This window comes from Chiloscyllium plagiosum, chromosome 28, assembly GCF_004010195.1.
Source record: "Chiloscyllium plagiosum isolate BGI_BamShark_2017 chromosome 28, ASM401019v2, whole genome shotgun sequence".
Classification (NCBI taxonomy): domain Eukaryota; kingdom Metazoa; phylum Chordata; class Chondrichthyes; order Orectolobiformes; family Hemiscylliidae; genus Chiloscyllium; species Chiloscyllium plagiosum.
Genome location: NC_057737.1, coordinates 7,646,953 through 7,665,059, shown reverse-complemented (window position 1 = coordinate 7,665,059; position 18,107 = coordinate 7,646,953). Strand labels below are relative to the sequence as shown.

The 18,107-nt window shown below is 41.4% G+C and overlaps 1 protein-coding gene across 1 annotated transcript in view; it reads left to right on the top strand.

The window, feature by feature from the left end:
- rpa1 (replication protein A1) overlaps positions 1-18,107 on the top strand; it is a 99,022-nt gene that overhangs the window by 66,428 nt on the left and 14,487 nt on the right. Inside the window, exons 12-14 of the mRNA XM_043718171.1 lie at positions 1,507-1,655; positions 7,725-7,857; positions 10,792-10,968. Coding sequence (XP_043574106.1) covers positions 1,507-1,655; positions 7,725-7,857; positions 10,792-10,968 — 459 coding nt within the window. The remainder of the gene's footprint in view (positions 1-1,506; positions 1,656-7,724; positions 7,858-10,791; positions 10,969-18,107) is intronic.

Genomic DNA, 18,107 nt, shown 5'->3' with positions numbered 1-18,107 from the left:
CTAAATTGGGTTGGGATATCTGGTTGGCATGGACAAGTTAGACTGGAGGGTCTGTTTCTGTGCCGTACGTCTCTGACTCTAAATAACATGCTATGATATACAGGTACTTGGATTTCTGGAAGACATTTGATAGTCCACATTAAAGGTTAGTGTGGAAAGTAAAAATTCACCTTGTCGACAGTAGCATTGGCATAGATATAAAATTGGCTTGCTAACAAAAATGCTAGGCATATTAGTTATTTTCTGGATGAAAAGTACTAATTGGTCTGGCACAGGGATCAGCCCTGAGGCCTCAATGTTCTAAATTTATGTAAATTACTTTGAAGTAGAGACTAAAGGTATGGTTGCTAAATTTGCTGCGGGCACGCAGATGGTAGGGAAGTAAGTTGTGAAGCGTACGTGGGACACAACAAAGGTGCTATAATTTGCAAATAGACAAAGACTTGGCAAATGTAGTATAATATGGGGAAATATAACATTCCCCGTTTTGGCAGGAAGAAATAAAGCATGTTTTCTAAATGGTGAGAAATTGCAGAACTGAAAGACTTTTTCAGTTCTTGAATTGCAGAAAGGGTGGGGTTTTTTGTTCATTCATGGGATATGGGCATCGTTGGCAGCACCAGCATTTATTGCCCATTCCTAGTTTATGGTGAAGATAGTGGTGAGCTGATGTTTTGAACTGCTGCAATCCATTTGGAGAAGGTATACCCACAATGCTTTTAGGGAGAGGGATTCCGGGTTCACAATATCCGGATACAGCAAGTAAAGAGGAACTTATGTCATATTACTTTTACTACTTTTATTGTTTCAGCTCTGGTGAGACAACATCTGGAGTGTGTGTGTAGTGTTGGTTGTCTGATTTAAGCAAGGATGTAAATGCATTGGAGACAGTTCATAGGAGGATTGACATGGATGGGTTGTCTTTTAAGGACAGGTCGAACAGGCTATCTGCTGAAATTTAGAAGAGTAAGAGACAATTTAATTTTAACATGTAAGATTCTGAAGGGTTTTAGCAGGATGAATATGGGAATGTCCCCGCTTGTCGGTGGATCTCAAACTGGATATTGGTGTTTAAAAAGAAGGGGCTGCCCACTTAATACACAACGTTTTTCTGTGGATCATAAGGATTTGGAATGCTTGTCTGCAAAAGGTGGTGGAAATAATCTTTTGATAATCTTAACACTGGTAGATTGATGCTTGATGAGCAAAGGGATGAAATGTTAGCGAGTAGATGAGAATGTGGAGTTGTCACATCAGTTGTGATCTTATTGAGCAGGCTCAAGTGGCCGACTCCTGCTCTTACTCGGTGTGTTAATATGCAAATTCTCATCAAAGCTTTCTTCAGCCTTGTCATCACTGGTGCCTGTGTTAAGGCCACCAGTGGGAGATGTCTTGGAAGAGGCGACTGCCTGTCTGTTTTCTGTGCCAGAGAATACTGAAACTATTACTTCAGATGATCTTTAGTCAAAATTTGGTTCCAATGTTTTTCTTCTTTTCTGTTTCCAGGCTGAGAAGTTTGATGGATCACAGCAGCCGGTGGTGGCTATAAAAGGAGCCCGACTTTCAGATTTTGGTGGCCGATCCCTATCTGTTTTGTCATCCAGCATGGTCTTGATTAACCCTGATATTCCAGAGGCTTTTAAGCTGAGGGCATGGTGTGTTATAATTTTGTTTTTGTCCTCTCCTCCAGAAACTGCAAGTTTACTATTTGAATTTTAAATGTGCTGAATGTGGCCATACACCTTTGCATGTAACAGTGTCTGTGCAGAGCAATGCTGTCTGCACCAATGCTGTAGTTGTAATATAAATGAAACCTGAATCTGGACTCTCCGTTTAAATCACCAGCACCTTTTGCATAAGTTTACTGCTAATGCACTGTTGAAGCTGTCTCTCAATAGAGATGTAATGAATGTGGCTGTCAGTGCTCTAATGAGGCAGTGGATGTACATAACTCACTTAACCATAGGAAAATGCAAAATTAATTTGTAACCCCAAACTTGTTGATGAAGGATGATAACGATATAAGCCAATCATGTGTTTATTTTTCTGCACTATGTATAAACTTAAGCTACTTTGATAATGCTGGTGAAGCCAGTTTGTGTGTTTGACTGAACGCATCAGTTGTTGTATTGATTTTAATGACTTCGGTGTTTGACGTTAAAGCAGCACTTGCAGTGTCATGTTGACAACATTAGTTTTTCTGCAGTACAGGGTCAGTTGTTAAGGTATGAGGCTTGTTCTGTTGGCCTCCACCTTCATCCTTGGGGCTTCATCAGTTAAACATAGTGTGTTTCCCCACCTGAGGAATTCAGAACTTCTTCTAGATCATAGTCCTATTTAGGATTGCATTGGAGAAATTTCTTGACGCACAAGGTTGAGTGTCTTTTGAATTCCTTGCACTAGAGAGTTGTGGATGGTCAGTCATTAAATGTGCTTAAGGCTAGATTTTTATCCTCCCAGAGAATCAAGGCATAAAGCAGAGGAAAATGATGTTGAGTCTGGCAATCAACCATGATTGCATTAACAACAGGATGGATTTAATGCATCATGTGGTCTACTTGGATTTATATTTTTATTTTGAGAGGGCAGAGAATCTAGGTTAGAGATGTACATAAGGCATATTTCTGAAATTGATCTCTTCCTTTTACAGACTGAATGGTGCAGAGAAGAATTTGCAAATAAATCATGGATTATACACAAATCTATTCTGTGGCTTTAAGCAATGAGTGAGGAGAAATTGATTTGGATCCTCTGAAATCCTGTTTTAGATTAGATGCATGTTAATTCACAGCAGACCCATTTGTCTTGCCAGTAAGTCTAAGGAAATGCTTCCAGTTGACAGTTGGTGTCAACAGTGAAGATCTTCCTTGTCTTTTATAGGATTCCTATCAATAATTCAACTTGCAGATATACAGTGCAAGCCAGTTTTTTTCCATTGCTTGTATGCGATGGTAAAGTAGGAAAACAGTTTTGCAGTTGGTAAAATGGATGTTTTCAATAGATGTAGATATGGAAACCAAATAAGGTGTACACAGGAGCTTTAGTAAAATTGTTCCTATACTTGGGAAATTCTACTTTAGCAGAACATTAGAGCCAGAAAATTCAAGCATTTCTATCAATGATTAGTACCAAGCTATTCCCTTTTATATGTAAGTTTATTTTTGTCGCCTTTATTATACAGTTAAGTAAACTGTAGAATGAAGTTACTTAAGAGATGTATCAAACATTGATGAAATTCAGAATTTTAAGCTATATCTCATTTCACATGCCTTGTTCTTATTTGTATACTAATAAAGGGGTGGGTGTAGGTTTTTTTTTTCCTGAGATATGCTCTTGATTAAATTTAAAATATAAGCCGTAACTACTAATCTAACTTGGGGCAGTGTTTTGTTGCCAGGGTTGGAGGACTTGAGCTATAGGGAGAGGCTGAATAGGCTGCGGCTGTTTTCCCTGGAGCGTCAGAGACTGAGGGGTGACCTTATAGAGGTTTACAAATTTTGAGGGGCATGGATAGGGTAAATAGGCAAAGTCTTTTCCCTGGGGTCGGGGAGTCCAGAACTAGAGGGCATAGGTTTAGGGTGAGAGGGGAGAGATATAAAAGAGACCTATGGGGCAACTTTTTCACGCAGAGCATGGTATATGTATGGAATGAGTTGCCAGAGGAAGTGGTGGAGGCTGGTATAATTGCAACATTTAAGAGGCATTTGGATGGGTATATGAATAGGAAGGGTTTGGAGGAATATGGGCCGATGCTGGCAGGTGGGACTAGATTGGATTGGGATATCTGGCCGGCATGCACAGGTTGGACCAAAGGGTCTGTTTCCATGCTGTACATCTCTATGACTTGTTGCTTAGTGCCCTCAGAACAGGAACAACACAGCACAATCCAGGGCAAAATATCAGTGCTGTGATCCAGAAAAGCATGAGACATTGTCCTAAATAAGCACTGCGAGCTACATCCTTTTGTTTCTCGCATCAACCAGCTTTTCTGCCCTGTATTGGTGAGATTGGACAGTTTGTTACGGACTATCAGGAATGAAGCTAAGCTGACTGGACTCCTTTTGCTCCATCTGGCTTGACTTTTCACTTACTTCCCCAGAAGCACTTTTAGCAGGTCTAATATGTTGAATTAAAACATTTCTTTTCTGAGGGCTTGTGTAGTTTGCTTGACAATGTATTCAATTGAAATGTGCAAAATCATTTTTGTTGTGGAGTACAGCTAGAATATTTGCTTTTGGTTTGTTTCAAGTTATCTTCACCCTCAGCAAATGCCTTCCCCAAATCCTAACTTTCTTTGGATCAGAGCTTTTTTTGGAACTTTTTTTGGGTGCTAGTACAGGGGTTTTGCTTTTCATTTTAAATTTTTCTTGCTTCCTCCATAGGAGATTCTTGCCTTCCTTAGTCTGTGCTGATAGTAACCAGTGATACAGCACAATGTGTTTGGTTTGAATCTAACTAGCTTTGGGAAGTGTAAATGCTTAGGATTGATGTTATGATCGCTGTTTCACACACCTACGGAGACTGAATTAGGCACCATTATGAAACTACCAAAGTTCAGTGGGTAGTGTATATTTACTGGCTGGTTTCAGTAAGTAGATCTGGTCAGACAAGGTACAATCACATAAGTGCCTGTGGAACCATGCTCTCGCAAAATAACCTTACATTCAGATGAAAGTGGATAAAATTGGGGGAGGGGAGGAATAAAGTTTGTTTCCACTCATGCATGCTGTTAGTCCTCTCAGAATCCGGTATTCTAATTCAAAATATTGGGTGCTTGGCCTTCAGGTCTGAAAAGAAAAATGAGAAGTTGGCTGAATTGAAATGACTCTTGGGAGCTTGAGTCATGGAGTCAGATTTAGAGCAAACAAAAGAGGCCTTTTTGGTTAATCATATCTATGCTTACCATTAAGAACCTATCTACTTTAGTCCTGTTTTACAGTATTTGGTCTATAGCCTTATGCGATGGTATTTGAAGTATTCATCCTAATACTACTATAATGCTGTGATGGTACCTGCCTCTACCACCTTTCAGGCAGTGAGTTCCAGCAAATAACCACCCTCTGGGTCAATAAAATCTCTGCTCCCTCTAATTGACTATTCTAATAAGAGGAAACATTTCTTCCTATTTTTTGCCTCCCCACACATAGTTCACCACCAACTTCTCAAGGGCAACGAGGGACAGGCAATAAAAACTGGCCAGCCCGCGACACCAATGTCCCATGAAGGGAAAGATTTCCGCCATACCTTCCCACCCTCTCCCCCCGCCCCAATCCTGTGCGCTCCCACGCAGCATCCTATGCACCCTCTGTAAATCTTCCACATCTTTCCTATAATGAGGTGACCAGAACTGAACAGAATATTGCAAGTGTGGCCCAACCAGGAATCAATAGAGCTGCAGCATAACCTCACTGCTCTTAAACTCAATCCCCCTGCTAATGAAAGCCCACACACAATATGCCGCCTTAACAACCCTATCAAAGTTGGGTGGCAACTTTGAGGGATCTATGGACATGGACCCCACCAACCCTCTGTTTCCCCCACAGTGCCAAGAATCCGGCCTTCACCCTGTATTCTGCATTCAAATTCAACCTTCCAAAGTGAATGACTTCACACTTCTTCAAGGTGGAACTCCATCTGCCATTTCTCAGCCCAGTTCTGCATCCTATCAATGTCTGGTTGCAAATGACAGCAGCTCTCCAAACTATCCACAGTTCCACCAACCTTCGTGTCATCGGCAAACTTACTATCCCACCCTTCCACTTCCTCATCCAAGTCATTTATAAAAATTGCAAAGAGCAGAGGTCCCAGAACCAACCCTTGCAGAACACCACTGGTCACCGAGCTGAATACTTTCCATCTACCACCACCCTCTTGTCTTTCTGTGGGCCAGCTAATTCTGTATCCAGCCAGGTTTCCCTGTATCCCATGCCTCCTTTCTGAATGAGTCTACCATGAGGAGCATTATCAAACGCCTTGCTAAAATCCATGTACACCACATCCACTGCTCTACCTCCATCAACATGTTTTGTCACATCGTCTTGACTATCTCTAATTAAATTATGGTTTTCCAAATAATCATAAATGCTGTCTCTCAGAATCCTCTCTAATACTTTGCCCACCACTGACGTAAGACTGACTGGTCAGTAATTCCCAGGGTTATCCCTGTTCCCGTTCTTGAACAAGGGAATAACATTTGCCATCCTCCAATCTATTGGACAGTGAGGACGCAAAGATCATCGCCAAAGGTGCAACAAATCTCTTCCTTTGCTTCCTGTACATTTTTCAAAATCTTCACATCCTCCTCCTAACATCATCCTGTTCAAACATATCAGTCTGTTTCCAGCTGTCCTCAGAAATGTCAATGTTCCTCTCACTAGTGAATACTGAAGCAAAGTATTCATTAAGGACTTCCCCTACTTCCTCCGACTCCAGGCGTAATTTCCCTCCACTATCCCTGACTCAGCCCGACTCTTGCTCTGGCCATCCTCTTCTTCCTCGCCTTGTGTTTGTCTTAATCCTACCCACGAAAGCTTTTTCATGCCCCCTCCTAGCTCTCCTAAATCCATTCTTCACTTCCTTTCTCGCTACCTTTGTAACCTCCTAAAACCCTGTCTGATCCTTTCCTCCTCAACCTTAAGTGAGCTTCCTTCTTCCTCTTGACTAGACCTTCCACATCTCTTGTCACCCAAGATTCTTTCAATCTACCATCCCCTCCTTGCCTCAGTGGGACAAACCTGTCCAGCGCTGTCAGCAGGTGCTTCATAAACAACCACCACATTTCTGTCATGCATTTCCCTGAGAATATCTGTTCCCAGTTTAGGTGCCCCAATTCAAGCATAATAGCATTGTGATTCCCCCTACCCCAATTAAATACTTTCACATACTGTTTTCTCCTATTCCTCTCCATGAGTATAGTAAAGGTCAGGGAGTTGTGAAATGCTCTCCCACCGAGAGATCTGACGTCTGGCATGGTTCATTGCCAAGCACCAAATCCAATGTGGCCTTCCCTCTAGTTGGCCTATCTACATATTGCATCAGGAGTCCTTCCTGGCCACACCTGACAAAAACTGGTCCATCCAAACTATTTGAACTAAGGAGGTTCCAATCAATAATAAGGGACTTCATGTCACCCATGACAACAACTCTGTTACTTCTGCACCTTTCCAAAATCTGCCTCCCGATCTGTTCCTCCGTGACTCTGTTGCTAATTGGGGGCCTGTAGAAAACTTCGAATGAAGTGACTGCTCCTTTTCTGTTTCTGACTTCCACCCATACTGTAGACAAACCCTCCTCGACAATCTCCCTTTCTGCAGCTGTGATAGTAATCCCTGGTTAGCAATGCCTCTCCTCCACCTCTTTTACCTCACCCCGTTCCTTTTGAAACATCTAAACAATGGAACCTTCAACAATCATTCCTGTCCCTTCTTGTTTCTCATTTTCTTATATTGAACATTATTTAAACTTTATTTCTAGTGTTTCCAGGCATTTGTCTTGTTCTTCATGTCTGCAGTTTGACTAACTGCTGAAATTTATTGCGGAAATTTCTCTTTTTCATCCTCATTCTCTCATTGCTCATTCTTGATCATCAGATGTATCTTGTCCTTTTCCATGGCCCTCTGTCTGCTTTGTCATCAATGTGTCATGTCCAACATTTGAATGTTATAGGTTTGGGAAATTTTTGGCTGTGAAAGTTTGTGTATAATACTATGTTGCTTACCACACAGGTTTGATACAGATGGCCAAATAATGGAAGGGACATCCATTTCAGATGTAAAGGGTAGTTCGTTTGGTGGAGGCAATACCAACTGGAAGATGTTGCTTGAAGTAAAAAATGAGAACTTGGGTCATGGAGATAAGGTGAGTTTAAATTGTAATCTGATTCTTGACATGTGACTCTGCTGGTCACAATGGTTATAGAAGCTTTATTATAAGCAATGTTATAGTGTGGTACTATGTTTGGTCCACTAAAATGATTTTGTACTCCGAATTTGTCCTAAGGATTTCAGGTGAATTTTATATGCATTTCCACAAACCTATTCCTCTTTTCCTATTGTTTCACCTTTTTTTTTAAGTCTCTTTTCTCCTCCCAGATGTTTGCCTTGCTTGTGGCATTTAGTTTCGCAGTCACACTTATGCCTTGCCCAAATTGTCAATGTGAGAGTCATAACTGAGTGTTGCAAGCTATTTGACTCAAGTTTTGATGTTGTTTTGAATACTTTAATCTGAAATTTGCTTCTAGTAAGAGTTTGGGAATAAAACATATTTCACAACCTACCACAGCTACAGACATTCTGTCTTGGTGAGCTAGTTGCGGTGTGGGGAACAAAACTATTCACCCTTGTCAGCATGCGTCAACTGCAAACTAAAAAAATTGCTGGAACGAAATGCCAAGAGAAGTTGAAATTCTCAAGGACATGGAAGACCTACCCTTTGTCATGCTTTGACAAAATGTAGCACTGAATCACTCAATGGGGACATAATTTCTTGAAGGAGATCTGGTAATAAAAAAAATAGAGTATTCATATTCATTTAGGGCGGCACGGTGACTCAGTGCTTAGCACTGCTGCCTTACAGCACCAGGGTCCCAGGTTCGATTCCAGCCTTGGGAGACTGTCTGACTGTGTGGAGTTTGCACATTCTTCCCGTGTCTGCGTGGGTTTCCTCCGGGTGTTCCGGTTTCCTCCAACAAGTCCAAAGATGTGCAGGTCAGGTAAATTGGCCATGCTAAATTGCCCATAGTGTTAGGTGCATTAGCCAGAGGGAAATGGGACTGGGTGGGTTACTCTTCAGGGGTCGGTGTGGACTTGTTGGGCCGAAGGGCCTGTTCCCATACTGTAGGGAATCTAATCTAATCTAATTCATATACATACCATACTAAACTGAATGTGTCCTTTTTATAAATTTATTTTTGCCCGATTATTTCATTTAAGGTTTTTCTGGCTGAAAACTTGTGAAATGCTAGATATTTTGATATTCAGAAGTGTTGGGGAAGGAACATAGGGTTTGGTGGTCTCGTGCTTTGGTAACAGTGCGACTGATCATGAAGTTTCCCAGTACCTGCTGGAATTGGGCAGTATGAGGCAATATTTGACCATACATCGCTGGGATTAGGTGTTTGGTTGCAGATGGTAGATTTGAGACATTGTACAGTTGAGACTGGGTAGAATGAGGTTTTACTGTAGTAATTTCCAGGTAAATTCTAATGATCAACAGTGCAGACAGTAGTGGATCATTTATGTAATGACATTGGATAGAGTGGGCTCCACCTCTGACAGGACTTGTTTATTAAAATTCATTTTGGTTTGTTTTGACTGACTTTCATTTGTGTCGCTGTCTCTTGCTTTCTGACAATTGTCAAAAAATACATTTTCAAAATTACCTTCACAAAATGCTAATTAAAACATTCAAAGTTCAACTCCTTTTTAACATGGGGAAAATGAACTTACAAGAGGCGCGTCTTTCTTAATGTCAGACAGTTGTTGGTGATTACATTGTTTACCTTTTCTTCCTTTTCCGTTGCTATCTAAACAGATACTCCAAAACCCAACCAATTCATGATCTTAATGGAGGCCATTATTTTGCAATTCTTAAGTAGATCTTATGTTTTTACTGTTTTAGACCTTGCATGCAATATTTTTTGTTTTTAAGATTTCTAAGATATATAGAATACACAGCAGCAGTAAGCATATAGTCAGTTTCTTTTCTTACTGTTGGTTGCGCTATTAATGGTAACATTCTCAGATTGCATTTTTTATACAGGTGTCCCTCGTATCCACAGGTGATACGTTCCAAGGCCTACCTGGGATGCCCGAAACTGTGTATAGTAGCGAATCCTCCCATTTAAATGGGGAACTTACCTCCCCGGCAGCCTCCTGGATTTATTTCTGGAATGTTCCATGTAATATTTCTGCACCGCGGAAACCAAATCTACAGAAATGGGGGTTCTACTATAGTCACCAGTGGCCTGGTTAATGAAAAAAAATAGAAAAGTAATATTTAGATGTTTGGAAGAGAGGCTGCTCTATCACAAAAATTGTGAATGAAAAATATTAAGCTTCCATTTTCAGCAAATTTTGGAAAAGGTGGTCAAACATCTTGGGTAAATGTAGGGGAATGGGTGGGTTACGCTTCGCCGGGTCAGTGTGGACTTGTTGGGCCGAAGGGCCTGTTTCCACACTAAGTAATCTAATCTAATCTGTAAGTAATCTAATTGGCTGGGTTGACCATTTTACATTTCAAATCTGAATAGAATTCACATGTAATGGATATGTCAAATGCAAGATAAATAGTGGGAGTAGTGGGAAGTGTGGTTCTGTAGATGGGAAATGCATGCTAGTGAAATCTTTTTGTTTTTCCTTATCCCCTCATAGTACTCTCCACATTAATGGCCTTTTGAAAAGAGGGTAGTGGTTGTAGTTGCTCTTGCTGAATTAAATTTCAGATTTATCCTCTCTTTAAGAGGCATAACTGTAGCTGAACACATTCTTCAGGAACAGAAGAGAAAGTTTTGGCAATTCATCTGTAAGGAAGTGGACGATGAAAAGATTTAGCATAATTAAAATTCTACTCAAAGGTCAGAGTTAGAATTCAACATTACGGATCCAAGCTTAGAGATTTCTGATGACTTTGAGCTCTTACAACTTGGTGGTTAAACCTTAATTGTGGATTTTTCTATAGTGATGTAAGATCTTAAACTTGTCAACTATGCATTCTTTTACTGTCCAATGACTTTAACAGCTAGTTATTTCTGTTTTGTATTATTCTTTACCTGAATAATCTCTTTCCTTGCAGGCTGATTATTATACCACTGTAGGTACAATTGTGTATTTGAAGAAGGAAAACTGTATGTACCAGGCATGTCCCACTCCAGAGTGTAACAAGAAGGTTGTGGATCAACAGAATGGTCTTTATAGGTGTGAGAAATGTGATCGTGAATTTCCCAACTTCAAATATCGTATGATTTTGTCAGTAAGTACAATTTGAGAGCATTGCAGTAGACTTAGCTTTTGTTGTTTTACAAAGTATCTGATTTCTGTGATGCACAGCACCAGAAGGTTTTGAACTTTCCACTCTGTTGCATCTGATGGGTGTCATTAGTAGCGTGTGTGGAGAAACTCAGTGATTTTGCAAATGATCGCTGTTTTGAGACCCTATTTGTTGTGTTCAAAGGAAAAGGTTTTTGAGGTTCTTTTTTAAAAAAAAAGCACACATTGTTTTTCACCCACAGCTTCTGAGTACTTTTTTAATAGCTAGTTTTGTAATCCAATCAGACTAATGCTATAAGTTTATATGATTAAAAAACGAGGCTAAAATAACTTTAAACATCAACAAAGGGATCTTTGCTGTTATTGCATTTTGGTATTTCATCTAAAGATTTTAATTTCATTTGATTGGGTTTGCGACTTGATTAAAAGGTTTATTCTGGACTCAGCAAGATGGTGGCGATTCTGTTAAACTGCTGTGGACAGCTCTGCCCAACAGCCAAGGCATACCAGTTTTTTTTGACATCCCTGGCCAACTTATGTGGTGGAATTATTAGTTTAAAACCTTACAGAATACATATTTGTTAACATTTGGGAGTGGGAAGGATGCCAAAGGGAAAAAGAACAAGCAAACAGCAGCAGGGAGGACACTCCCCAGCAGCATCTACAACACCAGAGACAGCAGCAGCAGCAGCCTCCTGAACCCCCCCGGGGACCTGACAGACTCTTAGGAACTGGCTGCGGCGATGGAGAGACTTACCTTGAAAGTTGGGGCTGCGATTGAGGAGATCCGTGGTGAGGTTCATGCCCAGGTCCAACCTAACTCATCAATGCTGCATAAGCATGCGCAGGAGAGGCTGGAGGATGCCGAGTGTTGAACTAAGGCCTCAGAAGCTGCAATGGAGTCCTCATCTAGTCTGATCCAGGTGCTGGAGCAAGAGGCGTGGGCCTTGCGAGACCATATCGACAATCCGAAAATTGAGGTTGGAAGATAAATCTCTGAATTGTCGGGCTCCCTGAAGGTGAGCAGCCAGTCAGCTTCTTTGAAAACTGACTGCCAAAGTTTTTGGGCCTTCACATTGAGTCCAGCAGGTTACAGATTGAAAGGGCGTATCGGGTTACAGTGCATAGGTCGGGGCTGGTGCAGACCCCCCGCTCGGTCCTAGTGCACTTCCATTCATATAAGGACATGCAAAAAGTCATAGAAGCTTCCAGATCTCTGGGAAAAGATCTGCAGGCACTGCTGTACAAAGGGTCAAAAATCATGTTTTTCCAGGATTTCTCTGTAGCTGTAATTCAAAAGAGGAAGTCCTTCAATGAAGTTAAAAAGAGGCTGAGAAACCTGGGCATCCAGTACTCCATGAGGTAACCTGCAGTACTTAGTTTCAGCCACGTGAACTCAGTTTATACATTTGACTCGGCGGATAAGGCTAAAAACTTTGTAGACACTTTAAAATAGACAGATTTGCCTGAAGTATACGGTTAATGTTTGTTCTCTTTTCTATCTTTCCCCATGTTTTCCCTTCCTTTTTTTTTTAAATTCCTTTCTTTCTCCCTAATAATTTCCTTTTTGGAAAGGGGGAAAAGACTTTGGAATAAGTTGTTCCTTTTTTTAATAACTAGATTTTCTGATGGGAAATTTTGTGGATGTTCTTTGTTGTCTCTCCCCTTTTTTTTTTGTTTGTTCTGCTTCTCTTTTAGTCACAAATAGGGGTGATATGAAGCCAAGGATGGGTGGAGTGCTCATCCTGACTTGGTCTTTTTTCTGTTGATTTAAGGATCAGCTCCTTGTTTTTTTTCTGGCCTAAGGCAGGGGCACAGTCCAGGTTGAAGGAGCTGTGAAGGAGGGGATGAATAGGGTGAGTGCCCCTATGGGCAGGGGGAAGAGTCTTCCATTCAAAGTTTTATAGTTGGTTTTTGTTTTTTTGGTAGTAATAGTTGTTTATAGTTATGATAAAGTACTTTTTGTATGTATAGTTCTTCGATTCTATGAGTTTTTATTTACTTATGCTCGGCGCTTTGTAAGCAGGGTTCTCCCTCTAAGGGGTTCAAGGGTCTCTGAAAGGGGATATGGATAAGTGCCTTATTAAATGGTGCACCTGGAACATTAAGGGAAGCCTGTTAAAAGGAAACAAAAGTGCTTTCTAGCCTTAAGAGGAAAAGGGTTGATATTGCTTTGTTGCAGGAAACCATCTTGATGATGGGGAACACCTGAAATGACAACGGGGTTATGACCGGGTATTATTTTCATCCTTTACTACTAAAAGTAGGGGAGTGGCGGTACTTATCCAGAAAAATCTTCCGTTCACATTATGAGAGCAGGTGAAAGATAAGCAGGGACGGTTTGTGATACTTAAAGCCCTGATACATGGGGAGGAATATGGCATTTTAAACGTCTACTGTCCTCCAGCGCATCCCCTCAAATTTTTGATTAATGCTTTCTCTAAGTTGAGTGCTTTTGGAACATGGCACATTATTATGGGGGGGGCGGGATTTTGATTGTCGTTTTGGACCCGACAGTGGACAGGATGCCTTGTGGGCCCCCAACTATTTCTTCGCAGGCCTAGCAGGTGGTTGACTTATGCGAGGAGTTGGGGCTGGTGGATATTTGAAGATGTCTTCACCCTTCTGACAGGGACTTCACCTTTTTTTTTCAAACCCACATAAATGTCACACAAGGATTTTATCTCTTTCTGGCTCCCTTGGCCCTTCTGGATTCGATTATGGGTTGTAAAATTGGGAATATAGCTATCTCTGATCAGCGGCAGTATATTTGGAGGTTAAGGCCAAGCGTGAAGGGCTAGGTTTGCGGCACTGGCTTTTGGACCCTTTTCTCCTTAAGGATTCCAAATTTGTGGAATATGTTTTGAAGGAGTTTCAGGAATTCTTGACTATCAACTCAGGCACGGCTAGTAGTCCATCCATGCTATGGGAGACTGCTAATCCCTTTACTAGGGGATTAGCTATTTTCTATTCGGTTTGCCAGAAACGACCGAAGGAGGAACAGCAGTATCTACGTGAGACACAGTTGAAAGCCGTGGAAGCAGCAAATTTTGCGCTGCCTTCGGTGACTAAGCTACAGCGGATCACGGCCCTTCAGGCTGCCTTGAATTCAATACTGACACAAAACGCAAAGAAAGAACTTGCTTTTGCAAGCCAGGTTAAGGATTTCATCCAGAAGACGACTGCGCTTCTCAGTAAGCCCTATAAGCCCGATACAGAGCGGTTGTTGCTACGTTGCACAAGCACCCTTTCGGTTAGTGCGCTCTATTGCCTGCTGGGTGGCAGGGCCTGGCAGGATATTAACCGGTTATGTGAGGTCTGGGAGCAAGAGCTGGGAGTGGAGATCTCTTCCGAAACATGGGAGAACATATGGGAGAATACTCGAAAGATCTCAATCTGTAATAGGACGTGCGCTACGCAGTTCAGAGTTCTGCACAGGGCTCATCTGGCACCAGACTGTCGGGTGAATTTTAAAAAAGGAGCATCTTCAGTGTGCCCCAAATGTAAAATAAGTGTAGGTACTCTTACCCATTGCTTCTGGACATGCCACAGGCTGAGTGTTTACTGTGGCAGGAGAGATAGGGAGGGTATTGAGGACTGAAGTCAAAGTAGACCCAATATCTCTCCACTTAGGTTTACCGAATTTATCATCTTTAGATGGGCATGGGAAGAAACTATTTAATATTCTTGCATACTATGCACTGAAGAATATTCTGATGAACTGGGTGTCTGAGAACCTGCCGGGCTTGCTAGGATGGCAGAAATTAATTATGGAGCACATTCCCTTGGACTTTTTTTACAAACATGGTGCACCACACAACAGACCATATTTATAAGACATGACAGTCCTACTTGAGTTATTTGGATATAGATTTGTCAGTTATCTTAACTAGGCCATTTGTTTAACCAGGGTGATTAGATTTGTCAAGCTCTGGGCCCTGGAGGTGGTCTCCTGAGTTAATACGGGTATATATACAATGCTCTCGTCCTTTGCTTGGGAGCTTTGCGCTGAGCATAGGATTCTGTATTTTGTTGTTTTTTTTTGGCTTTTTTTTGCTTTGGTGTTGCTTTGCACAGTGTTAGGGTTTGTTTTGTATTATAGGGTAGGTTAGTAATTAGTAAATAGTTGTATTGTAATTTGTTTTTTTTTTCTTGTACTGATTTTTTTTCCAATAATTTTATGTTTGTAAAGTTAAAAAAAATTTGCAAATACATATATTTGCAAAAAAAAGTTTATTCTACCATTTTCTTTCTTCACAATTTTAGTTTAAAGCACACAATTTAATTATTTACATTTGTATGTGGATAATGGACATTGACTTATTAATTATACACAAATTGGGGGATCCAAAGAGGATCGCGTTGCAGAGCTCTGCACCTCAGCTGAAGTGGGATGAACGTTTAACCCACCCAACCCGGACCATTGCAATATCTTGGGACTCTGGAAAGTCATGGAGTCCCAAGAAACTGTGAACAATCAAATTACCTGTGTTGTTGTCGTTCAGCGATGCTGAAGAAGGGGAGTGTCTGAGACAGGGCCTGTTGCCCAGCCTGCAGAATTCTTGGACTCAATTACCTACCCAGGCCCTGATGAAGGAGCTTGTGAAATTTCATGAGATGTTGGGTAAACAAATAGTGGAGAAGCTGGCACCGACCTCTATCAGGCTGCACAAGCATGAACAGCAGCTGGGAGGCCTGGAAAAGAGGACTGATGAGGTTGAACAGTCACAGTGGTGGAAGCTGATACCAGTTCCTCCAAGGATAGGATCCAAGTCCTGGAGGCACAGGTCCGTAATTTGCATGACCAAGTGGATGATCTTTAGAACAGGGGCAGGAGAAAAAGTGTTCGGGTTGTCATTCTGCCGGAGGGTAAGGAATGTGAGCGGTCCGCTAAATTTATTGAGGACTGAGCCGAAATTCCTTAACTTGGAGGCTGGAATGAGAGGCATGAAGATCAAGAGAGCTCACCGGGTCACGGCGTGCAGATCAGGTCTGAGTCAACGTCCTCATCCTACCTTGGTGCGGTTTCGTCATTATAGCGATGAGAGAATCGTGGAAGCTTCTAGAATCTAGGGGAAGGATCCGAAGGCCCTGATTTACGAAAGCTCTAAGTTCGTGTTCTTCCAGGACTTCTGAATGGCGGTCATCCAGAAAAGAAAATCCTATGATGTTGTCAAGAGAAGACTGAAGGAGCTTGGGATTCGGTACTCTTGAGGTATCCAGCGGTACTCCAGATCACCTTAGATGGACCTATACGTCTCTTTGAGATATCGGAGAAGGCAAGAGATTTTGTGGACAAATTAACCTAATCTGAACAATTTAAGTATGTACAAATAGTAGTGTTATTGGAGTATTTCTTTGGGTGGTTTTTCTTTAAAAACAGAGGAAGTCTCGTTGGGGCTTTCTTTTCCTTTTTTAATTGGTAATAATTTGGTATAAACTATGTTTGGTGGCAGTTGAGATGTGTACTTTCAATTTCTAAGTTATTTCAAAGGATGGGTGAGGTATTTACCCTTTTTTTATTTCTTTTTTTAAAAAATCCTTCCTTCATATTGTTGTTCCATGGTGTATTTTCTTTTCTGCTTGTGTCTGCACTGTGACTCTAGCTAGGAGGAGGGAAATTGGTGGGGATGGCTAGATGCCTACTTGCGGGCAGCTTATACCTGGTTCAGGTGTTTAAACGCCTGGGCTGCAGTCTTGGCAGCGGGATGGGAAATTGGGTTCTGGGATGGATAGTTGCACCCTTTGGGAAGGGAATGAGTTCTCCTATTCAATGCGGTTGGTGCATTATAGGTTGGGGTTTTTTGATTTGGTTTTTGTTGTATATAATCTTTGATAGCTTTGTAAGTTTGTTAAATGTAGTGGTTTTAGTTTATTTAGTTTTTTACATTCAATGGATCATGTGACACTAAGGCTCAGCAATTTGTGGTTTGAGTTCCTCCTCTCTGGAATTTAAATATTACTGCGGAATGTTGTGGCTAATGATTTGATTAAATGGTGTACCTGGAATATCAAGAGGAGTGACTCAGCAATTAAAAGGAAGAAAGTACTTTTGAGTCTTAGAAAGGAGAAGGTGGATATTGCTTTGTTACAGGAGACGCACTTGGATGATAGGGAGCATTTGAAACTGCAGCAAAATGGCTTTGATCGGGTTTACTTTTCATCTTTTAATATCAAAAGTAGGGGATTGGCTATACTGGTTAGGAGGAATCTCCCATTTAAGTTACTAGAACGTGTTAAAAGACTCATGGGATTTTTGTAATTCTCAAAGCCCTGATAAACTGGGAAGAATATGGTGTTTGAAATGTTTATTGCCCTCTGGCCCATACCCTTAAAGTTTTGGTAAGTGCATTCTCTAAACTGATCAGTCTCAAATCCCAGCATATCAAAATAGAGGGAGATCTTAACTGTCTCATAGATCCCACAGTAGACAGGTTGCCCGAAGGACCCCGATACCCTCTGTACAAACTAAATAATTAGTGGATCTGTGTATTTGACTTAGGGTTGGTGCATGTCTGGAGCGTCTCCTCCCTCCAGGTAGGGATTTTGTTTTTTTCCAATCCACACAGATGTCACACCAAGATTTTTTTTTCTGACCCCTTGGTAACCCTGGACTTGGTGGCATCTTGTACAGTTGGTAATATTACCATCTCCAATCACGTTCCAGTGTATATGTTGGTTAAGATTAAGGACCTTTTACAGGGGGTTTGAGGCATTGGCAAATGGATCCTTTTATCCTCAATTAATTTGTGGAGTACTTATCTAGGGAATTTCGGGTGTTCCTAGACATTAACTCAGGCTTGAGTAGTAGCCCATTTGTCCTTTGGGAAACTGCCAAAGCCTATGCCAGGGGATTAGTTAGATAATAGACAATAGGTGCAGGAGTAGGCCATTCTGCCCTTCGAGCCTGCACCACCATTCAATATGATCATGGCTGATCATCCTTAATCAGTATCCTGTTCCTGCCTTATCTCCATAACCCTTGATTCCACAATCCTTGAGAGCTCTATCCAACTCTTTCTTAAATGAATCCAGAGACTGGGCCTCCACTGCCCTCTGGGGCAGAGCATTCCACACAGCCACCACTCTCTGGGTGAAGAAGTTTCTCCCCATCTCTGTCCT